The 18,468-nt window shown below is 37.0% G+C and overlaps 1 protein-coding gene across 4 annotated transcripts in view; it reads right to left on the bottom strand.

Annotated features, from left to right (window-relative positions):
• Positions 1 to 1,355: 1,355 nt before the first annotated feature.
• LOC104612630 (vacuolar fusion protein CCZ1 homolog B-like) overlaps positions 1,356 to 18,468 on the bottom strand; it is a 70,080-nt gene continuing 52,967 nt past the window's right edge. For all 4 annotated transcript variants that reach the window (XM_010280125.3, XM_088893278.1, XM_010280126.3 and 1 more), the window contains exons 6-10: positions 15,622 to 15,720; positions 15,008 to 15,469; positions 12,445 to 12,600; positions 4,432 to 4,661; positions 1,356 to 1,683 (exon numbers count right to left, since the gene is read on the bottom strand). In XM_010280125.3, the coding sequence (XP_010278427.1) occupies positions 1,653 to 1,683; positions 4,432 to 4,661; positions 12,445 to 12,600; positions 15,008 to 15,469; positions 15,622 to 15,720 (978 nt within the window). In that variant the 3' untranslated portion in view covers positions 1,356 to 1,652. The remainder of the gene's footprint in view (positions 1,684 to 4,431; positions 4,662 to 12,444; positions 12,601 to 15,007; positions 15,470 to 15,621; positions 15,721 to 18,468) is intronic.

Raw genomic sequence — 18,468 nt, 5'->3', positions numbered from 1 at the left:
TTTTACCATCACTTACATCTTCAAACACTTTGTACATGACTCAAATGACCCAGAAACAAATACGAATTAACACAATAAATAATACCCTATCAAAAGACAGGGGGTTGAATCACAGAATAAATGAAAGTTAGCTCAAAACAAACACTTTCAATTCCCATCCAAGGACATTACTAAGTTGAATGCCACAATGCTTATTGACAAGTTCACTTGTCAACAAGTAGAGGGGCTATCAACATATCCAAATAAAATTTTTTATACACAAAGTTCGAGAGCATCTCATTAAGGACAAAAACGATCACCAGACCTAACGCGAAAAAATCAGGATACCACAACCTCTACAATCCTATTCCTCATCGCCCCATCATGAAACCTTAAAGTAAATGTGATGACAAAAATGATTATCAGTAAGTTCCTACTTACCAATAAGTAGGAGGACTAATGTAGGTACATAGTGGTTACTAAGACTATCATAGTACATAGGGTGTCAAACCAACACTACACGGATGCCTGCGATGAAGCCATAACCCATCGCACGTTTGCGATGAGCTTTAGACATGCGTAGACCCATGATGAACTTCGAATAGGTATGGAATTACTGTAGATCAAGAATAAATATTGGAAACATGTGCTTCTTTAAATTATGCGCATGACGGGATGCCCCATGGGCCTAGTAAAGGCGAGCGATGCAAATAAATAATGTCACACGCGCCACTCGATTTAAAAAGGATCACAAAAGGAAGTAGCACACATGGATGATGATAATCCTTGGGCGAAAGGAAAGTTCATCCTTGAGATACCTCATGAGACATGTGGTGAAACCCTAATGATGCTCTCTTAATAGTCAACGCAAAGAAAAGATCCCATTTCCTAATGGGAAAGGTCTCCTTTTAGACCCTTCTCCTTATAGCCCTAGGGGTCCTCTCTATAAAAAGGGGAAAAACTCTGCCCCACATCAGACGACCAGGTAACCCTAACCCTAGGGCTTCTCAGAGAGACTCTCTCACTCTATCTCTTTCTCCTTTACTCTTCTCCCACCATCCTCAGCAGCCATCATTCTTTCCCTTCTTCTCTCTCCATGGCCATCCCCTTGGGACCTTCGGAGACTCGACCATCTACCAACGAGAGTCGATGATGACTACAACACCTATTGTTTACAACATTATTATTAATTGGGTGAAATCTCAGTATTTCATTCTGGCTGAAGGCTAAAAAGAATTGGGGAATTTAAATTATTGTGCTATTATAAAATATTTACTTACATTTCTTCTACCTGCAAAGTGAAATTAAAGTTCTTCCAAAAATGTCAGCCTCAAAATCTTATAATTTTGAATGCAATGACCTCATGCAAAACAAGATTTACAAGAATTAATGAAAAACTCAGAAATCATAACCATGAATGTGTCAACTCCAAGATCATCATTTGTACATGGCTTAGCAAATGTACTTTCATTGCATCTCTTAGCATGTAGAAGAATAAAAACAATTATATCTCTAACGGCCTCTTTTTTTCCTTTTCTTTCTGGCATGACAGGAATCCACAGTAAAGGAAAACCAGGGTAAGAAGGGCTAAGAAGCAGTACTTTCACCTACATGTTGAGCACATATTTCATGTTCTATTCTCTAGTAGCGTTAGCATCATAAACCTGTTCACTCTAATCCAAAGAAAAGGTTCCATTGCAGTACCTGCATATATGGTTCCCAAACAGATTGGTAAAAATGTCTTTTACCATGAGTCAAAATAGCATCAATCAAGTTAGAAAATCAAGTCTGAAATTAAATAACATAATTGCCAGCTCAAGTCATTGTCATCCATATCAAAATATGGTTCATAGATACAAAAATCATAATTCAGATGCCCAAAGTTCCAATATCAAAATGTGGAGGGGAGCTGGGAAGGCTCATGATGGATGGAGTGTTGGTCACTAATGAGACGATTGGTTCAAGATTGAAAAGTGGTAGAGCTGGTTTTTTTGGCTCCAATGGAGGAACTGGATGAAGATGTGCACCAACACTCCATCATTCTCAGTCTTATTGTATGGAGTGTCTTGCAGGTAGTTTAAAAGTTCAATGGCTTGAGGCAAGAGGACCCACTATCCCCAATTTCTATTTATATGTGTAACAGGAGCTCTTAATAGAAAGATGAAAAGAGCTACTTCAGGGGATTTGTAGAAGGATTTACAGTAAGAGATGAAAGGGTAGAGGCATCATAGATGCAGTTTGCTGAGGACACACTAATGTTGTATGATGCATCTCATGAAACAACTTGGTTATGTTATGGCAGTTCTCCAGTGGTTTGATGTTGTACCAGGTTTACATGTAAACATGCATAAAAATGAGCTGGTTAATGTGGGGGGAGGTACAGAAATTAGAAAGTTGGACAGAGGAATGGGGGTGTAGAATGAGAAAACTACCCTAAAGTATTTGGGGATGCTTTTGGGAGCCAAATGTAATTCTAAAATAATATGGGAACCTATGAGAGAATTGAGAAGAGATTGTCCTCTTGGAAAGCTAAGTATTTGTCTTATGGAGGTAAAATTATTTTATTGAGAACTGTGCTATCTTCCCTTCCCATGTATTTACTTTCATAATACCCAATTCCTGTTGGAATGGAAAATATCATAGAGAAAAAGATGAGAGAGTTTTTATGGAGAGGGTGGAGGGGTAAGAAGGAAAAATTTAACCTGGTTAGCTGGAATAAAATTTGCAAACCTAAGCATCAAGGGGGTTTGGATGTGTGGAGAGTGAAAGATGCCAATATAGCTATCTTGGGAAAGTGGTTTTGGAGATTTGGAGAAAATCAATGTGGTAGTGGCTAAATATAGTTACAAAAATTCTGGTTGGGAACTGGGGGAGCCAAATCAATCCTATGGGTGTTCTATTTGGAAAGGCATTGGGGAAACTTATGACCTCTTCTCAAGGGGGAATAAGGATCAAGTTTGGGGATGGACTCCAGGTGAAATTTTGGAAGGATGTCCGGTGCGAAAACAGACCATTGAAGAATTTTTATCCTGCTTTATTTGAGTTAGCAATAGACGAAGAGGCTTATGTGGCAGACTATATGCAAATGCAGAAGAAGTGTGGTATGGGCTTGAATGACTGGGAAGTGGAGTCACTGGTGGAATTGTTGCATAAATTGTATAGCACTCAAGTGGATATCGTGAGAGAGGATAGAAGAACTCGAGAGTGGGGAGAAATCCAGAGAATTCTCAGTCAAGTCTTTTACAACTACATCTCTAGATCAGAGGAACAATCCATCCTCGTTAATATTGTTTGGTGTAAGAATGTGCCCACAAAGATAACACTTTTTGTGTGGACTGCCTATTTGAACAGAATTTTGGACAATTTGGTGAGGAAGGGTATGCTGCTGGGTTCTACCATGTGTCTTATGTGAGGAGAAAAATGAATCAGTCAACCATCTTCTGTTACATTGCAGATTCTCTTATGAGGTATGGTCTAAGGTTGGGAATTTATTTGAGATGTAAAATTGCTACCCAGAATTGGTGGTGGATTTTTGTGAAGGGTTGGAGAGTCAAAGTCTCACCAAGAGGGAAAAACTGGTGTGGAACATTGCTCCTGTAGCAATTTTTTGGTGCATATGGATAGAGAGAAATGCAAGGATTTTTAAGAATAAGCATAGCTCTACAGATACAGTATTTCAGAAAATTTTGGGAAAACTGCTCTCTTGGCCGGCAGTGAACAGACTGTTTAAGGACAGATACTATAATTCCTTTTTTGTTTATGATAATATTTTTCGTAAAACAGGGTATGGGAGTATTATGACTGCATGGGCATTATGTGTAAATCCCTATGCACAGCTCCTTTCCACACATGCCTTTTGTTTACATTAATAACATTATACTTTAACTTCTTCAAAATCCAGACCTTATAAGCAAGGAATAACTCAAAATTTTATCAAATCAACACATTTATTATTTTGAAGAAGGTAAAGTATAATATCATTAATATAAAAAAATAGGGGCTCAGCCCCTCTATTTTCTGAAATTTCTTTTTATTCTACCTTTTTCTTCATTAATGAGTTGATTTTCTATGCTTTATATAAAGTTTATACACTTTTTATGAAGATTATAGACAACTACTAGTGAATTACCCTAGGATTCACGATATTCATTAAAAAAATTCCCTAGGCAATAAGATGATCCTATGTCACCTAGCCTCGCCTTGGCACCTTGAAAACTATGATTACAGCACACAGACACCAAGATGTCAAAGATAAATAACACATAAGATCTATCACATAATGTTCAGGTTGCAGTTGGTTGATGTTAAGAATGTTTCTCTAAATCTCTAAAAAGGCAATGGTGTTTGTGCCATTTTCATTGGTTCAATTATTTAAACAACCACAAGAAAGTCAAACAGCCTACCCCCCCCCCCCCCTAAAAAAAAAAAAAACAACAGAATATACATGCATACCTGTTGCTGAACTTTTCAACAGCATCTGAAGCATAAAGAAGTGTTTCATTTGCTTTTTCTAAAACCATGTAAAGCTCTTTGCCTTTTGTAAGCCTTGCAATAACCCAAGCATTATTTCTTGCCCTAATGCAGATTTCCAAATCCTTGTCATGATTAGGGTCATCCCATTTTGCTCTGCTCTTCTCTACATCAACTTCTTCCCTTAGCTTATTAAGGGCAAGCAGAGAGTCCTGAAAAATGCACAGAAAGAAACTTTAAGAGCTCCATAAATGTAGATAAGCATTACCTTAGGAAGTTAAGACTGGTACAAGCAAAGGAAGAACTTTAATTTGATGAAAACAGGAACCAAACTATTAAACGAAACAGTATAATGAAAAAATATTAATAGATCTACTATCAAATGCAGATACTGACTGGAGGTGCAAGAAAAACAACAAGAATAGGGCAATTACAATTGCTAATAGATATACAAATTCAACTACAAAGGGTGGGCCCTGGCGCAATAGCTGAATTACTCCTTTGCAACCTGGGTTCAAATCTTGGAAACAGCCTCTGTATGTGCAGAGGTAAGGCTGCATACATCTATCCCTCCCCAGACCATGCATTAGCAGGAGTCTTGTAAACTGGGATGCCCTTTATATAAGTTCGACTACAATGCATACATTAAATCAAGATTTCAACCAATCAGATTTGGATTTGGGCTGCCCTTTATAAACTAGTCACATGACAACTTATATCGAACATGGGTTTGGACCTCCATATTCTTAGTGTAATTAGAGACTTAACCCAAATCTGATTTGGATTAGTCTTAATTACATTAGGAAAGTTCTCTATATATAGCGGCAAGAGGGAGAGGTCGGCCTACACTATCCTAGACACTCTCTTGCACTCTCTCCTCTCTTGCACCCATAAACCCTAGTTCAAACCAACCAAGGAAGAGACTGTTCTTCCATCAATTGTTGCTGTGTTTTTGAAGAAAACATTAGATTTGAAGTGGTTCACACAGCTGCATTAACCCCAACTTGTTGGAGATCAAAATCAGCTGAAGATTGTTGCAGGATCGACCTGAAGTTCCAGTTGTGCCATCTTCAGTTGAGAGGCCGATCCATGTCTGAGTTTTGGGCATGAACTATCACTCTAGGAGCTGCAAATTGTGGACTCTCCATATCAGGTATACTCAATTTAATTTTGATTCTCAAATCTGGCCAAGTACAGTGCTAGATCGACCAGAAAATTTGGATTTTCAAATTCTGAGAAATCGGTCCTCGAGTTCAGGCTGAATTTATTTGTTTTTGTAATTCGGCCACCAACCCTAACAGGTTCATCCGTGAAACAATTGAATTTGTCTGTCCAACATACTTAACATTAAAGACTTTAACAACGTTAAATATCCAATTGTGATGTGTCACTTTATCACTGGTTCATGTTTCTTGCCTCAAGGTGCAGCTCATGCACCATAAATTTTACCTAAATATACAGTTATAACTGCTAGATTTGCACTTCTAAGGGCCCATTTGGTTCCCTGAAATAGGTGCCTAGAATCGGAATTGGAATGGCCCATTCGATTCCAACTGTTTGTTTGGTTGGAATGGGATTCCGATTCCCATTCTTGGCAGAATAGGATTCACCCATATGGGGGAATGGCCATTTAAGGCTCCCCCGTTGGCTTTAGGAATGGGACTCCCATTCCAAAGTCTGTCAAGAATTAAAGAACTCTTGACAAACCCCCCAAACCCTAATATTAATAAAATATTATCAAAATAATAAATATTAATAAAATATAATATATTAATAATTAAATAATAAGTTATTAACAAACTATTAGTAAAATATTAATAAATTAATAGTAAAAACAATGATATTAATTATTATTAAAATAATAAAAACAAAAATAATATATTCCCTAGGATCAAAACCACAAGAATGTTCCTGACTCACAGTAGTAGTAGGTAACTAAGTTTCCTGAGAAGCCATATTTGCTGCACTAGATTTTCTTGGACCCTGCTGCCCTGGTTTCCTACTCTGATCTGAACCTGATTTCTTGTTCAATTCTAGAGCCCATTTCGTCTTCCCATGAAGATCCCAACAAGTGTCACGAGTATGCTTGGACCTCTGACAATGACTGCACCATAACTTATCTTTGTCATTTGCCTTCTTCTGAAACTCCTTAAAAGAATTTCCACCACCTGTACCTACACCTCCTTTCGCCACCAAAGCCATTGATTCTCCCTCAGAACTATTCATCAAACTTCTCCTGTCCTCAGATTGCACTAGGGCGTACACTTATACTCTCCTCAAACACCAGTTGCTGTGAAACAAGAGTCTCGTAAGCTTTGACATCCTCATCACACTTCCAGTTCACATTCTGATAATGGTCCAGCTACTTCTCTCCCCCTGTTTACAAGTAGATAATTCTGCTTGTAGCTGATAAAACTGAGATCGGCTTCAGTCACTGCAAGACCCGTTTGAACACTGTTCGAACAGCCTTTACAGCCTTGCATCGGGAACATCTCCGTACTTCTATGCTTTATTTCATGGGGAGATATTCCCAATGCAAGGCTATGATGGTTGTTTGAACGGGCCTTGCAGTGACTGAATCCCATTTCGATAAAACTTAGTATAGTGTCGTTGTCAGAATAAGTAGACTTAGCTTTCTCCCGGATTTCATAGGTTGTCTCAGCCCACATGAAGTTCCTTCTCACTTCAGGCTGCATAGACACTAACAGCCACGACACCACCATGCTGTTTTCCTAGTTCCATTTGTCATGCTCTACACTTCCAGATCTAGGTTCTTTAATCTTTCCCCTTGCAGTGATATACAGCTTGATCCCCTTCAACCAATTGAAATGGTTAAGCCCATCTAGGGGAACAATAGCCATCAGGAAGTTCAAATCAATCCCCCTACTATAAATAGAGGATACACCAGAGGCATCTGAATCCTAAGAAGCCATAAAGGTCACTTTAGGTCACAGTTGATTTATCATAGGAGGACAAAAAAGCACTGTAGACCGAAACCAGGAAGGAATAATAATAATAATAATAATAATAGTAATATTACTACTACTACTACTACTACTACTACTACTACTACTACTACTTTGTTCTCAGTCCACACACAGTCCAGCACTATAGGGGGAATAATTTCTGATGATTTTATCCAGTTCACACACAGTACGATTGCTGAAAAACACATACAGCATCAGATAATAGTGGAACAATCACCAACTGGGACAAAAAATACTTCCACTTAACTGCTGTTACAGGCTTACAGCAAGCACAGATCAGCTCTTGACCTACAAATACACCACAAAGGATCACACGATCCACAAAAAAGGTGAAAAAAACAGGTTCTAAACCCTTCACACCAATCACACGAACCTTTTACAGGTTGATTTCTTGGTACATGTAGAAACCACTGATGTGGTCCCCACCTCTTTCTATTGTACTCGTATACAACTACTAGTTATTTAAGTGTCAGTCCACAATTAGTTGTTAGTCTTTTATTAGGACTTTAATTGTTGTCTTTTATTAGGATTTTAATTTTGCCATGTAAGCAGTCTTATCCTTACTTCAGAATTAATATAAATAGAAAGAGGGGGGCGGCAGATTAAGCATCCTCTTCTTTTATGAAATCCTTCCTTCGAAATCTTCTTCTCTTCTTTTCTCTTTCTCCTCTCATTCTCTCCTCTCATCCTCTTAATTTCCTGTTGATTATACACCACAGTTTGGGCTGTTAGTAGTCTCATACGACTACATTGGTATCAGAGCCAACCTAGGAAATCTTATGATAGTCTGACATGGCCGGCTGCATAAGAATTTCCTAGGATTGGAAAATTTCCAGCAAAAAGGATCATCGGCTGAGTCTTGGAGATTGTTGGTGAAGCATTAGAGGATGACCAACAATCAGCAAAAAGAACCCGCAAGATTAGGGTTCAGACTTGTTTTCGAAGGTTGTGGCCAGAAAGTCAGAAGGAAGAACCCTCAAGATTAGGGTTCAGACTTATCTTTGAAGGTTGCGGCCAGAGTTTTGCTGAAGTAAGTCAATCTTTTCTATTAAAAGGATTACCTTTTCTGGTTATTTCAAAGGTTCGACTGAAAGTTTTTTTTCCTCTCGTACTGTTCTTGATACATTAAAAGAATAGTTTTTTGGTTACTTTAAGAGGTGCGGCTCAACTAGTTGTGTTCTTGGCTTGTTTCTTGACCTTTGACTGGTTCTGGGTTCAAGATTCTAGTTTCTTGACTGTCGCCAATTCTAGGGCTGCAGTTAGTTTCAGCCTTGCACTCTCAGCCCTGCACTCTAAGTTGTACTTGGAAGGTTATCTTTTTTGGGTGGATTGCCAACCTAGAAGGATAAAGTAGGTTCGGATGATAGCAAATTCTGGGTGTAATTACCCAGTCTCAGTGATACAAAAGGCATTTGTTAATCTTTTCTTGACAAAGAATGGAGTTTAAGAGCCAAGGGGAAAACTATTTAGGGGCTAGTGGTGCTGGTAGCATACCTGAGAACAGTTTTCAGATTACCACTGTAAAATTTGATGGGTCAAACTACCTAGAGTGGGCCCAATCAGCCATGATGACTATTGGGGGTAGAGGAAAGCTAAGTTATTTACTGGGAGATGTCAAGGAACCAGCCAAGGAGGACAAAATATATACCAAATGGGTTCAGGAGAACTATTTGGTTATGACATGGCTGTGTAACTCCATGCAACCACATATCAGCCGAAATTATTTATGGACAAAAACAACTAAAGAAATTTGGGATATCATGAAAGAAACCTACTCCCAACCCCTCAATGTTGCTAGGGCCTATGAGCTAAAATGTAAGGTGAATAACCTTAAGCAAGAAGAGAAGCTACTCTCGATCTATTTTTCCACCTTGAAATCCTTGTGGCATGAGATTGATCACTTAGAAACAATTGAGTGGGAAAGCCAGAAAGATGCATAGACCTACAGAAAGCAGGTTGAAACCAATAGGGTATTTGAGTTTCTAGTTGGTCTGAATTCTGAGACCACAGCTTCTAACAAGAGACAGTGTGACTCTATCACAGGCTTACTCTCTAGTGCACAGTGAAGAAAGTAGAAGGAAAGTTATGTTACAGCATTCGCCACTTGAATCAGCCTTGGCAGCAACTAAACCCAAGTTTGGGGGGGGGGGGATAAGGAGAGAGATATGAAGAAGGAAGACAAGAAGGACCTAATATGTGAACATTGCAAGAAACCTAAGCATACCAAAGAAACCTGTTGGAAGCTATATCCTCATCTAGTTCCCGCAAAACTCAGGAACAAAAAGGGGAATGCTAATACAACTGTTACTATTGATTGTGCAACCTCATTAGGCACAAGAGCAGCACCACTAGACACTCTAGCTGCTGTCCGAGCTGCCTTGACTCGGTTGGAAAAGGAGGTTAGTAATTCAGCATCATCATCTCAGCCAGTCACAACATCAGCTCCTCCCACCTCAGCATTTGCTCATTCAGGTACACGGGCCTCAACTTATCATGCTTCATCTCCAAGTAACACTGAACATTGTTGGGTAATAGACTCAGGTGCATCTGATCATATAACTGGTTTGCCTTTACTATTTACTACCTATCACTTATCCTTTGGCAAAGACAAGGTGTTTATTGCTGATGGATCACTTGTTCCCATTTTTGGCAAGGGAGACATCAAGTTGTCTAGTGCCATTTCCCTGTCTTTTGTTTTGCTCAGTAACCTTTTTTCCTGATTGATGTGCTTTTCAGGACTTGGAGACAACGAAGGTGATTGGGATTGACCGTGAGACAAATGGAATCTATTTGCTTGAAGGAAGTTCACAGTGGGATGGTAGTGAAGTTAGAGGGTCTTTTGTTTCTCAATCTATTGGTCAAGTCATGCTTTGGCATAACCGATTGGGTCATTTATCCTTTAGGTCTTTGAAAAGCTTGTTTCCTAGTTTATTTGAATCTATCCAAATGTCCAGTTTAAAGTGTGAAAGTTGTGAACTTGCAAAGCATTGTAGAACAACCTATTCATTAAGTAATAAGAGAAGTAGTGTTCCTTTTGACATTGTGCATATCGATGTTTGGGGACCATATCACATCACTGCTATGGGGGGGTACATATACTTCTTGCTGTTTGTTGATGACTATACCCGGTTTTCTTGGGTCTACTTGATGCGTTCTTGAGATGAGGTCCCTACCCTAACCCAGACCTTTCATCAGATGATTTTAACCCAGTTTGGGGTAAAAATCAAAATTTTCAGATCCGATAATGTGAGAGAATACTTTAAAACATCACTAGCCTCTTGAAGATAAAGCTATGTTCTAAAGATTAGTTGGTAAACTACTATATCTTTATCTTGCACGACCAGACATCAGCTATGCAGTTAGTGTTGTTAGTCAGTATATGCACTCTCCCAGAACTACCCACCTACTTGCTGTTGAGAGGATATTGGCATATTTAAAGAGGTGTCCAGGCAGAGGTGTACTATTTAAGGATAATAATCACATGAAGATAGAGGTTTACACAGATGCAAATTGGGCCGGTTGTGTTGATGATAGATGGTCTACCTCTAGATATTGTGCCTTTGTAGGAGGTAACCTTGTTTCTTGGAGGAGTAAGAAACAAAATGTTGTTTCTCGTTCCAGTGTTGAAGCTGAATATTGGTCCATGGCAAATGGTGTGGCTGAAATACTATGGTTGAAATCACTGTTTGATGAATTGGGTATTACCTATGAGAAACCTCTAATGTTGTACTGTGATAATCAGGTTGCTATTAATATAGCTCATAACCCAGTACAACATGACAGAACCAAGCACATTGAAGTCGATCGACATTTTATTAGGGAAAGGGTTGCATCTCAAGAAGTCTGTCTTCCATATATCAACTCCAACATGTAGCTTGCTGATTTTCTGACCAAGGCAGTTTCAAAGAAGAAGTTAGAAGCAGATCTATGCAAGTTGGGAATGACAAACATCTATTCCCAACTTGAGGGGGAGTGTAGAAACCACTGATGTGGTCCCCACCTCTTTCTATTGTATTCGTATACAACTACTATGTGGTCCCCGCTTCTTTCTATTGTACTCGTATACAACTACTAGTTATTTAAGTGTCAGTCCACAATTAGTTGCTAGTCTTTTATTAGGACTTTAATTGTTGTCTTTTATTAGGATTTTAATTTTGCCATGTAAGCAGTCTTATCCTTACTTCAGAATTAATATAAATAGAAAGAGGGGGCGGCAGATTAAGCATCCTCTTCTTTTCTGAAATCCTTCATTCGAAATCTTCTTCTCTTCTTTTCTTTTTCTCCTCTCATTCTCTCCTCTCATCCTCTTAATTTCCTATTGATTATACACCACGGCTTGGGCTGTTAGTAGTCTCATACGACTACAGTACACAACCAAGAACAAAAAAGAAAGAAGGCTGAAAAGGACTCTCGAACCTGTTCAATCAGTATTCCCTGGCCCACTTTCTTTCCCCTTATCTATTCTTCCCTTCCCTTTCCTTTTCTTTTCTTTCTTTTTCTCTTTTTTTCTTCTCTTTCTTTCTTTTTCTTTCCCTTCCCTTCCCTGTTTTTCTTTTTTTTGTCTTTTTATATGAGGTCTGCATGAGCTGCATGAGGCGTACACCTCAGGGCGTTTTGGGGGCGCCTCGCCTGGAGGCGCCCAGGCATACACCTCCCATGCCTTTTAAAACACTGTTTCGAACACATACCATAGAAGAAATATTAAGGTTTTCCTTTCCTCTTAGCGAAACTGTTATCTATAACCTAGAATTTGATGTTTTTGAGCTTGTACTGGATTCAGGTCAGTATTTATTTATTTATTTTGGGGGGGGGGGGGGGGGGGGGGGGTTCAATATTCTGTTTTGGCCTTTTCAGTTAGCTTTTGAAGAAGTTAAAGGCATTTTGTAGCAATAGCAATGCATTTCATGGAATAGTGCATACATATGGAAATATTCAATTCAAACACAAGTATCTATATAAAGCCTTACCAAGTATAAACAAGTTCCAAATACCAAAGCCATAGACTAACCTTTGTTAAAGTTGTCACTTTTCCTGGCGGAGAAGCCCTTGATATATTTCTGTCACGATCACATAGTAAATAGCGATATCCACTGACATGATAAGCATTTCCACCACCCCATCCTCTTGATAGTCTTTCTTCAACTTTAAAGATATTTAGTGATGCCTGTAGGAGTCATCAAGTGTTATATATAATACTAGCAAATAGACAAAAATATTATTCCAACCTTTGGATACAATGTTATGCTATCCATTAAAGAAAAACTAGACATATTTAACATGTTTTCAGATTCGGATGGTATGGTTGGACTTTGAACTAGGAACAGCATACAAAAAATTTTTGGTTGTCGAGTTCTTATAAATGTTAACTTCGTCAAACATTCCAAAATACATTCCTTAATATCTGTCATAACCTATAATATGTATAGCTTTAAGCTTATTTTGATGTAAAATATATTTAAGAGATATTTGAATTAGTTAAATAGTTGACATAAGGTCAGATCATTCAACCCATGATCCAGTGACCAAAACAGTTTTGCATCCATTCTGAGTAATGACAACATTGATTTGAATGAAAGATAGCTGCAAATTAGTCCTACTGGATAACCCAATAAGAACTTATGAGATAAACCACTATCACTTTTCTTCCAAATGAACAATAAGTTGGAATGAGATTTTGGTTCTAGGATTTTAGGTTTGAATAGGACCAAATTGTTTTCTCTTTTTTTTTTTCTTTTCTAAATATATAAATTTTATACAGATAAATGCATATCCTGATCATCCAACTCGTAATGTTCATGAACACAAGTTCAAGATTTTTTCAATAGTACAATCACTGTTAAGTTATCAAAGAATAAAAATGAATACATGGCAGTTTAAATGATAATAACTATCAATTAATGAAAGACCATGTTGGAACAAGAAGCAGGATCTGAAGCCAGTCTTGAACTGGATAAACCTTTTTACATTTTTCTTGTAATATTCCAGATATTCATGATAAAGATTTTTTTCCCTTATTTCTGGGGGAGAGAGATGCATAGTATGGGCAGAATTCTTGTGCTCTGTTGTTTGTACTACCATTACTTCCAAAATTTATACATTTAGCACCATCAAATCCTAATCAAACTATTACAGAAAGGGATTAATCCAACATGCAGAAGTTGGGTTTATCTAAATGCATCATGACCCAGAATGCCTATTCCACCAAAATATGGTCATAATAGTCATGAAGACAACAACACTCTAACAAAGAACATACAAACCGAAAACATGAACCTTGTAAGTTGTAACAATGAATTGTTAGCCAATCAACCAAACTCAAATAAAGCACTTTCTATTTCTTGACCAAATTGTATAGAAACAACTCAAAAATAAACAGAATTTGGAACAAAGAGGAAAAATAAAAAGGACGTCAAATATTCAATAAAGAAAGTACAAATATAAATGAAAATTTAACACTTTATTCAAGAAATGCTTACATTTTTTCATGATTTCAAATACAGATATTGACATGGACATGGATACAGGAAAAGGAGGTACATACATGGTTTCCTATTAACATCATTATATCATACATTTTATATGTTACAAGTTGAAGGGGCTAGAAGGACTAGGGGCAGACCAAAAGGACATGGGTCAAAGTAGTAAATGATTTAACTGCTCATAATTTAACAACAGATATGGCATTAAACAGAATGGAATGACAAAACATGATTTGTTTAGCCGACCCCATATAGTTGGTTTAAGGCTTAGATGATATCATACTTTTATATCCAGTTTTCAAAGTTAACTATAATTTTCTAAAATACTAATATTACCCAATTTAATTACAATTCCAAGATATATACTGGTCTTGTATACCAATTTACATATTTTAAAAATATTAACATTATAAAATAAGATTTAGAATTGTGTCTTAAGTATCCAGTGTCATATCAGGTACATATTGTGTCTAACAGCAGTATTCTACACATTTATAGGTAGGGATGCAACTTGGGCCAGTTTAGCCTGAATTCAAACCCAAAAAAAAAAAAAAGGATTGGGCTGGTTCAGATTGAAGTTTAGGTTAGGGTTGAGGCCTTGGGCAACCTGATCCTACCCGAACTTGATGTGTCTTCATATTTTATATGTAAATATTATATAAATATGCACGTATATATGTTGTACACATTCATGAATGTATGTGTGCAACTATGGATCCATGAATATATGTATCAACAATTTTAAGTTCAATGATAGACAATTTCTAGCATTAGTATGGTACTCCTGAAGCACCATAGCTTCATCCTTGTACACATAATATTGTTAAAGTTGGTTAAACTTAGTCTGCTAATTTTAAGTCTAAGAATTTTAGCAAAAAAAAGTGAAGGAATTAAGTCAATCCAAACCCAAGTCAATCCAAAGTCATCAGGTTGGGTTAGGGGTTGACTTGAATCCAACCTAACCTGGCTCAACTTAGACTCCATGTATAGGTATTTGATTATCACAGACATTTTTCATCACATAGACAAAAAAATAAATTTCATAGTAGTGCAGACCCATACAAGAAGAACTACTGGCAAATGAATACTAACAGTTTCAAGAACTAGCTGCTTCACCATAGATATCCCTTGTTCCCCATTAATGATAGAGCTAACAGGAATTAGAAGGATGACCGTAAGGTATTTTTGCTGAAACACACAAAGATACATTCTCTCATCTGTCTGTTGGAGCCATACTGTAGGGGTTGCAGGAATCAAACTACCAACTTCTGCACCCCAAGTCTCGGTAACAAGGAAACCATCTTTCCCTTTAGACCATTTGTCACGTTGCAAGGGCCTTGGAATGTGATATCTCTGACCTTGTCTACCAGGAGAAGTATCGTGGGAGGTATAAGATTGTTCTGTTGCAGACCCGGAATTGTCTGAGATAGAGCCTGTGGGAACATGTGAGGCAGTACTTCCCTTGCGTAAATAGGACCATGAGTTTGTACCATGGGATAAAGAACGTGGTGTCAACCTTAGAACAGCATATGCAAATAGGTTCACTGTGTCATCCTGCCAATAAATTGAAAAAAGTGAATTCTTGTAATAAAATGTTCCTAAGATTTGCACTTCCTAAACTTAAAATATTAAAGGAGTAAACATAAAGCATAACATGCTATATGGAAATGAATTAAGTTTAATAGGTACCAAATATCAAACCATACAGGAGAAAGTGTTGTAGACACCAGAAGATCCTGAAACAAGACAAGTGAGTTGCAGGCAGTGTTTCCAGGACATGCAGATTCAAGAATTCTGACAAGTGACTGCCAAAAAAGTACACAAGAGTAAATATTGACAATCTGTAATTGAAATTTACAACCTTTTTTAATCAGAAAAAAGAAGATAATTTTATTACTCTAAAAAGATACCAAAAGAATAATGACTTATTGACATTATAAAATATATGGAACAAACTTCCAATAGAAAATTGAATATAGCATTGTAAACTTGAAGTCATCCATCCATTTTGGCCAGAGCAGAAAATGGATATCAATGAGTTACTAAAACAAAAGCACTTTGAATACAATTTGTCAGTTTCACATGTTATGACATTCAAGAGGTAGGGAAAGAAAGACCAAAGAAAAAGAAATAACAGATAAGAAAAGAAAGATCAATACCAAATATTTCTTTTTCTTAATAAAAGTTCATTGCATGGGATAGTTGGAGGAATTCTAAAAAACGAAAAAAAGAAATAAAAGAAGAATGAAAAAGAAAACATCTTTTTGGAAGAACAATGAAACACAATTGTAATCTCCTAATTTGTAAAAAATAATAATTATAAACAACTATGCATAATTTTGACAAAGTTATGTAAATGTAGAGGGTTTTCTGCAATATGAATTGTTCTCTTTCTTTCTTTCTTTCTTTTTCATCTTCAGTTTTTTTTGGGGGGTGTTTTTAGTTCCCAAATCAAAGGTCCCACATTTGGTGAGAAAAAACAATGATAGTGATTGTTAAAACATAAATACAGAAAGCAATTGTGTAGTATATTTCTTGTATACAATACTGATATCCAGAAATTCATTCTTGAATTTCTGGTTTTAAAAAAAAAAATATATGTTTTTCTCTGGTGGGTTGGTATTATGTTTCATAAAGCATACAATATTCAGATAAAGATTCTGGCCAAATGAATATTAGCTTACCTTTCTTATTTATATACACTTTGGATTCAAATCCATTTAAATGTGGGTTTAGTTAACCCATAGAAGCTTTAAACTTGTACCGCAGACTATATAGTAACCCATATCAACCTTATGTACTGAAAACATGTTGCTTTTCAAAGCATCTTTCTTTTTTTGTTTCAAAATTTGAGGGAGAAAAAATAAATAAACCCAAGACTGCATTTTTGTTTTTTCTGATGTGGCATTTCTTACAAGAAAAGAAAAAACATTCATGTTGGAGAACTGTACTGCTGTATAGTTTTTCCAATCTTGTCAACATGATTTGGAATATCAGTGAGGTTTGGTGAAATCTCCCCATTTCACTAAGGTTGATATACAACATTTCAAGAATCTTTTCTCCTCTCATATCTCTAATATATTGTTGATATTTCAAATTTCTTTGATAAATTATACATCTGAGATGTAAAATTTCAGTATATCATTGAAACTTTCCAATATTTTGTTATGATTGACTTACTATTCTAGATGTGATTCACTTAGTCCTTATAATGCAAGAAAAAGAAAAAAAACACAAAACTACAAAGGAGGATCTCAATCCAATCTAACGAGAACATACAGTAACAAGAAAGACAAAAGTCCAAATGGCAAGTGAGTAGCATATGTAAGAGAAGATGGTTAAAAGACACGAAGAGAGAATATTCTGCTTTGAATGCTTGGGGGAAATGGTAGGAGAGCATTCTGTTTCATTTAAACTGAAAAAAAAAACGGATGCTTACTTCCATGCATGGACCCACTCATTATAGAAAAAAGTAGGCTTTGGGGAGAATTGTACAGCAGGGGGGGGGGGAGCTCTGAGATGGGGCTTGGTGCATGGGGGGCAATTTCAATTCCTCAGGATGGTCTGATCTGATAGTAGAAGGGACTGTCAAGTAGCAGTCAGTTTGTTTGTATCAAGGGCAGAAGGCCCCCATGGAGCTGGTTTGCAAAGGTTTTTTTCTTGTTTAAGGAAAGGACTCTGTGGAGCTGATCCTGTAAAATGTTTAAGAGGGTTTATAAGATGAAGGGTTTGAAGGTTAATTCTTACCTTGCTAATGCAGAGGAATATTAGAAAAAAAATCAGTGAACCCCATACTATCCCCTCTCTTCAACTAATGGTGGTGTAGGGGAGAGTTTAGTTTCCAGAGAGAATGCTTAAGTGCGCAGAAGGCACACATCTTCTTGGCCCTAGGCACAACACTTTCAAAAGGCACACGCCTGGTGCGCCTTGCGCTTCATCTTAGGTGTGCGCCTTGTTTTATTTTTTGTGCTTTTTTTTTTTTTTTTGAACTTAGTGATTGGGCCAAGGGCACCCCAGACTGTCAACCAAGCCCCTTGAGGCAAGCCTAAACAAGTCCATGTTAGGGTCTTAAATTCTTAATCCCTACACAAAGAAAATGATTTTATAATTTTAATTGCATTTTAAGAAGGCATTTTATTATTTTTTTTCTTTTTTGATAAGTAAAAAGAAAATTTATTAAAAAAAGGAAAAAGAAATACAACCTAAATAGGTGTTGAGGGAACACCTCCAAAAGAGATAATAAACAAGAAACACCCAAATCCCAAAACAAAAGGCCCCTAAATGTCTTACACCCCAATCAACCCAAAAGAAACTAGAAAAAGCCAACATTCGAAAACTTGAAGCATCCTCTAGAATAACCAGCTGAGCCTGAGAACCAACATAGAATGAATGAACAAATAGGACGAATGAACAACATTTTTTGGGTTTTTTTTTTTGTATTTTTGTGCCTTGCTTCAAAAAGGCATATGCCTTGCCTTACGCCTTAGGCAGAAATTACCCCTTGTGCTTTTAAAACATTGGGCACTTCATTGCTAAATATAATTCTTATTCTT

Source organism: Nelumbo nucifera, chromosome 8, assembly GCF_055504915.1.
Source record: "Nelumbo nucifera cultivar China Antique chromosome 8, China Antique-T2T, whole genome shotgun sequence".
Lineage (NCBI taxonomy): Eukaryota > Viridiplantae > Streptophyta > Magnoliopsida > Proteales > Nelumbonaceae > Nelumbo > Nelumbo nucifera.
The sequence above is the reverse complement of the archived record's forward strand: the minus strand, read 5'-3'. Positions and strand labels throughout refer to the sequence as shown.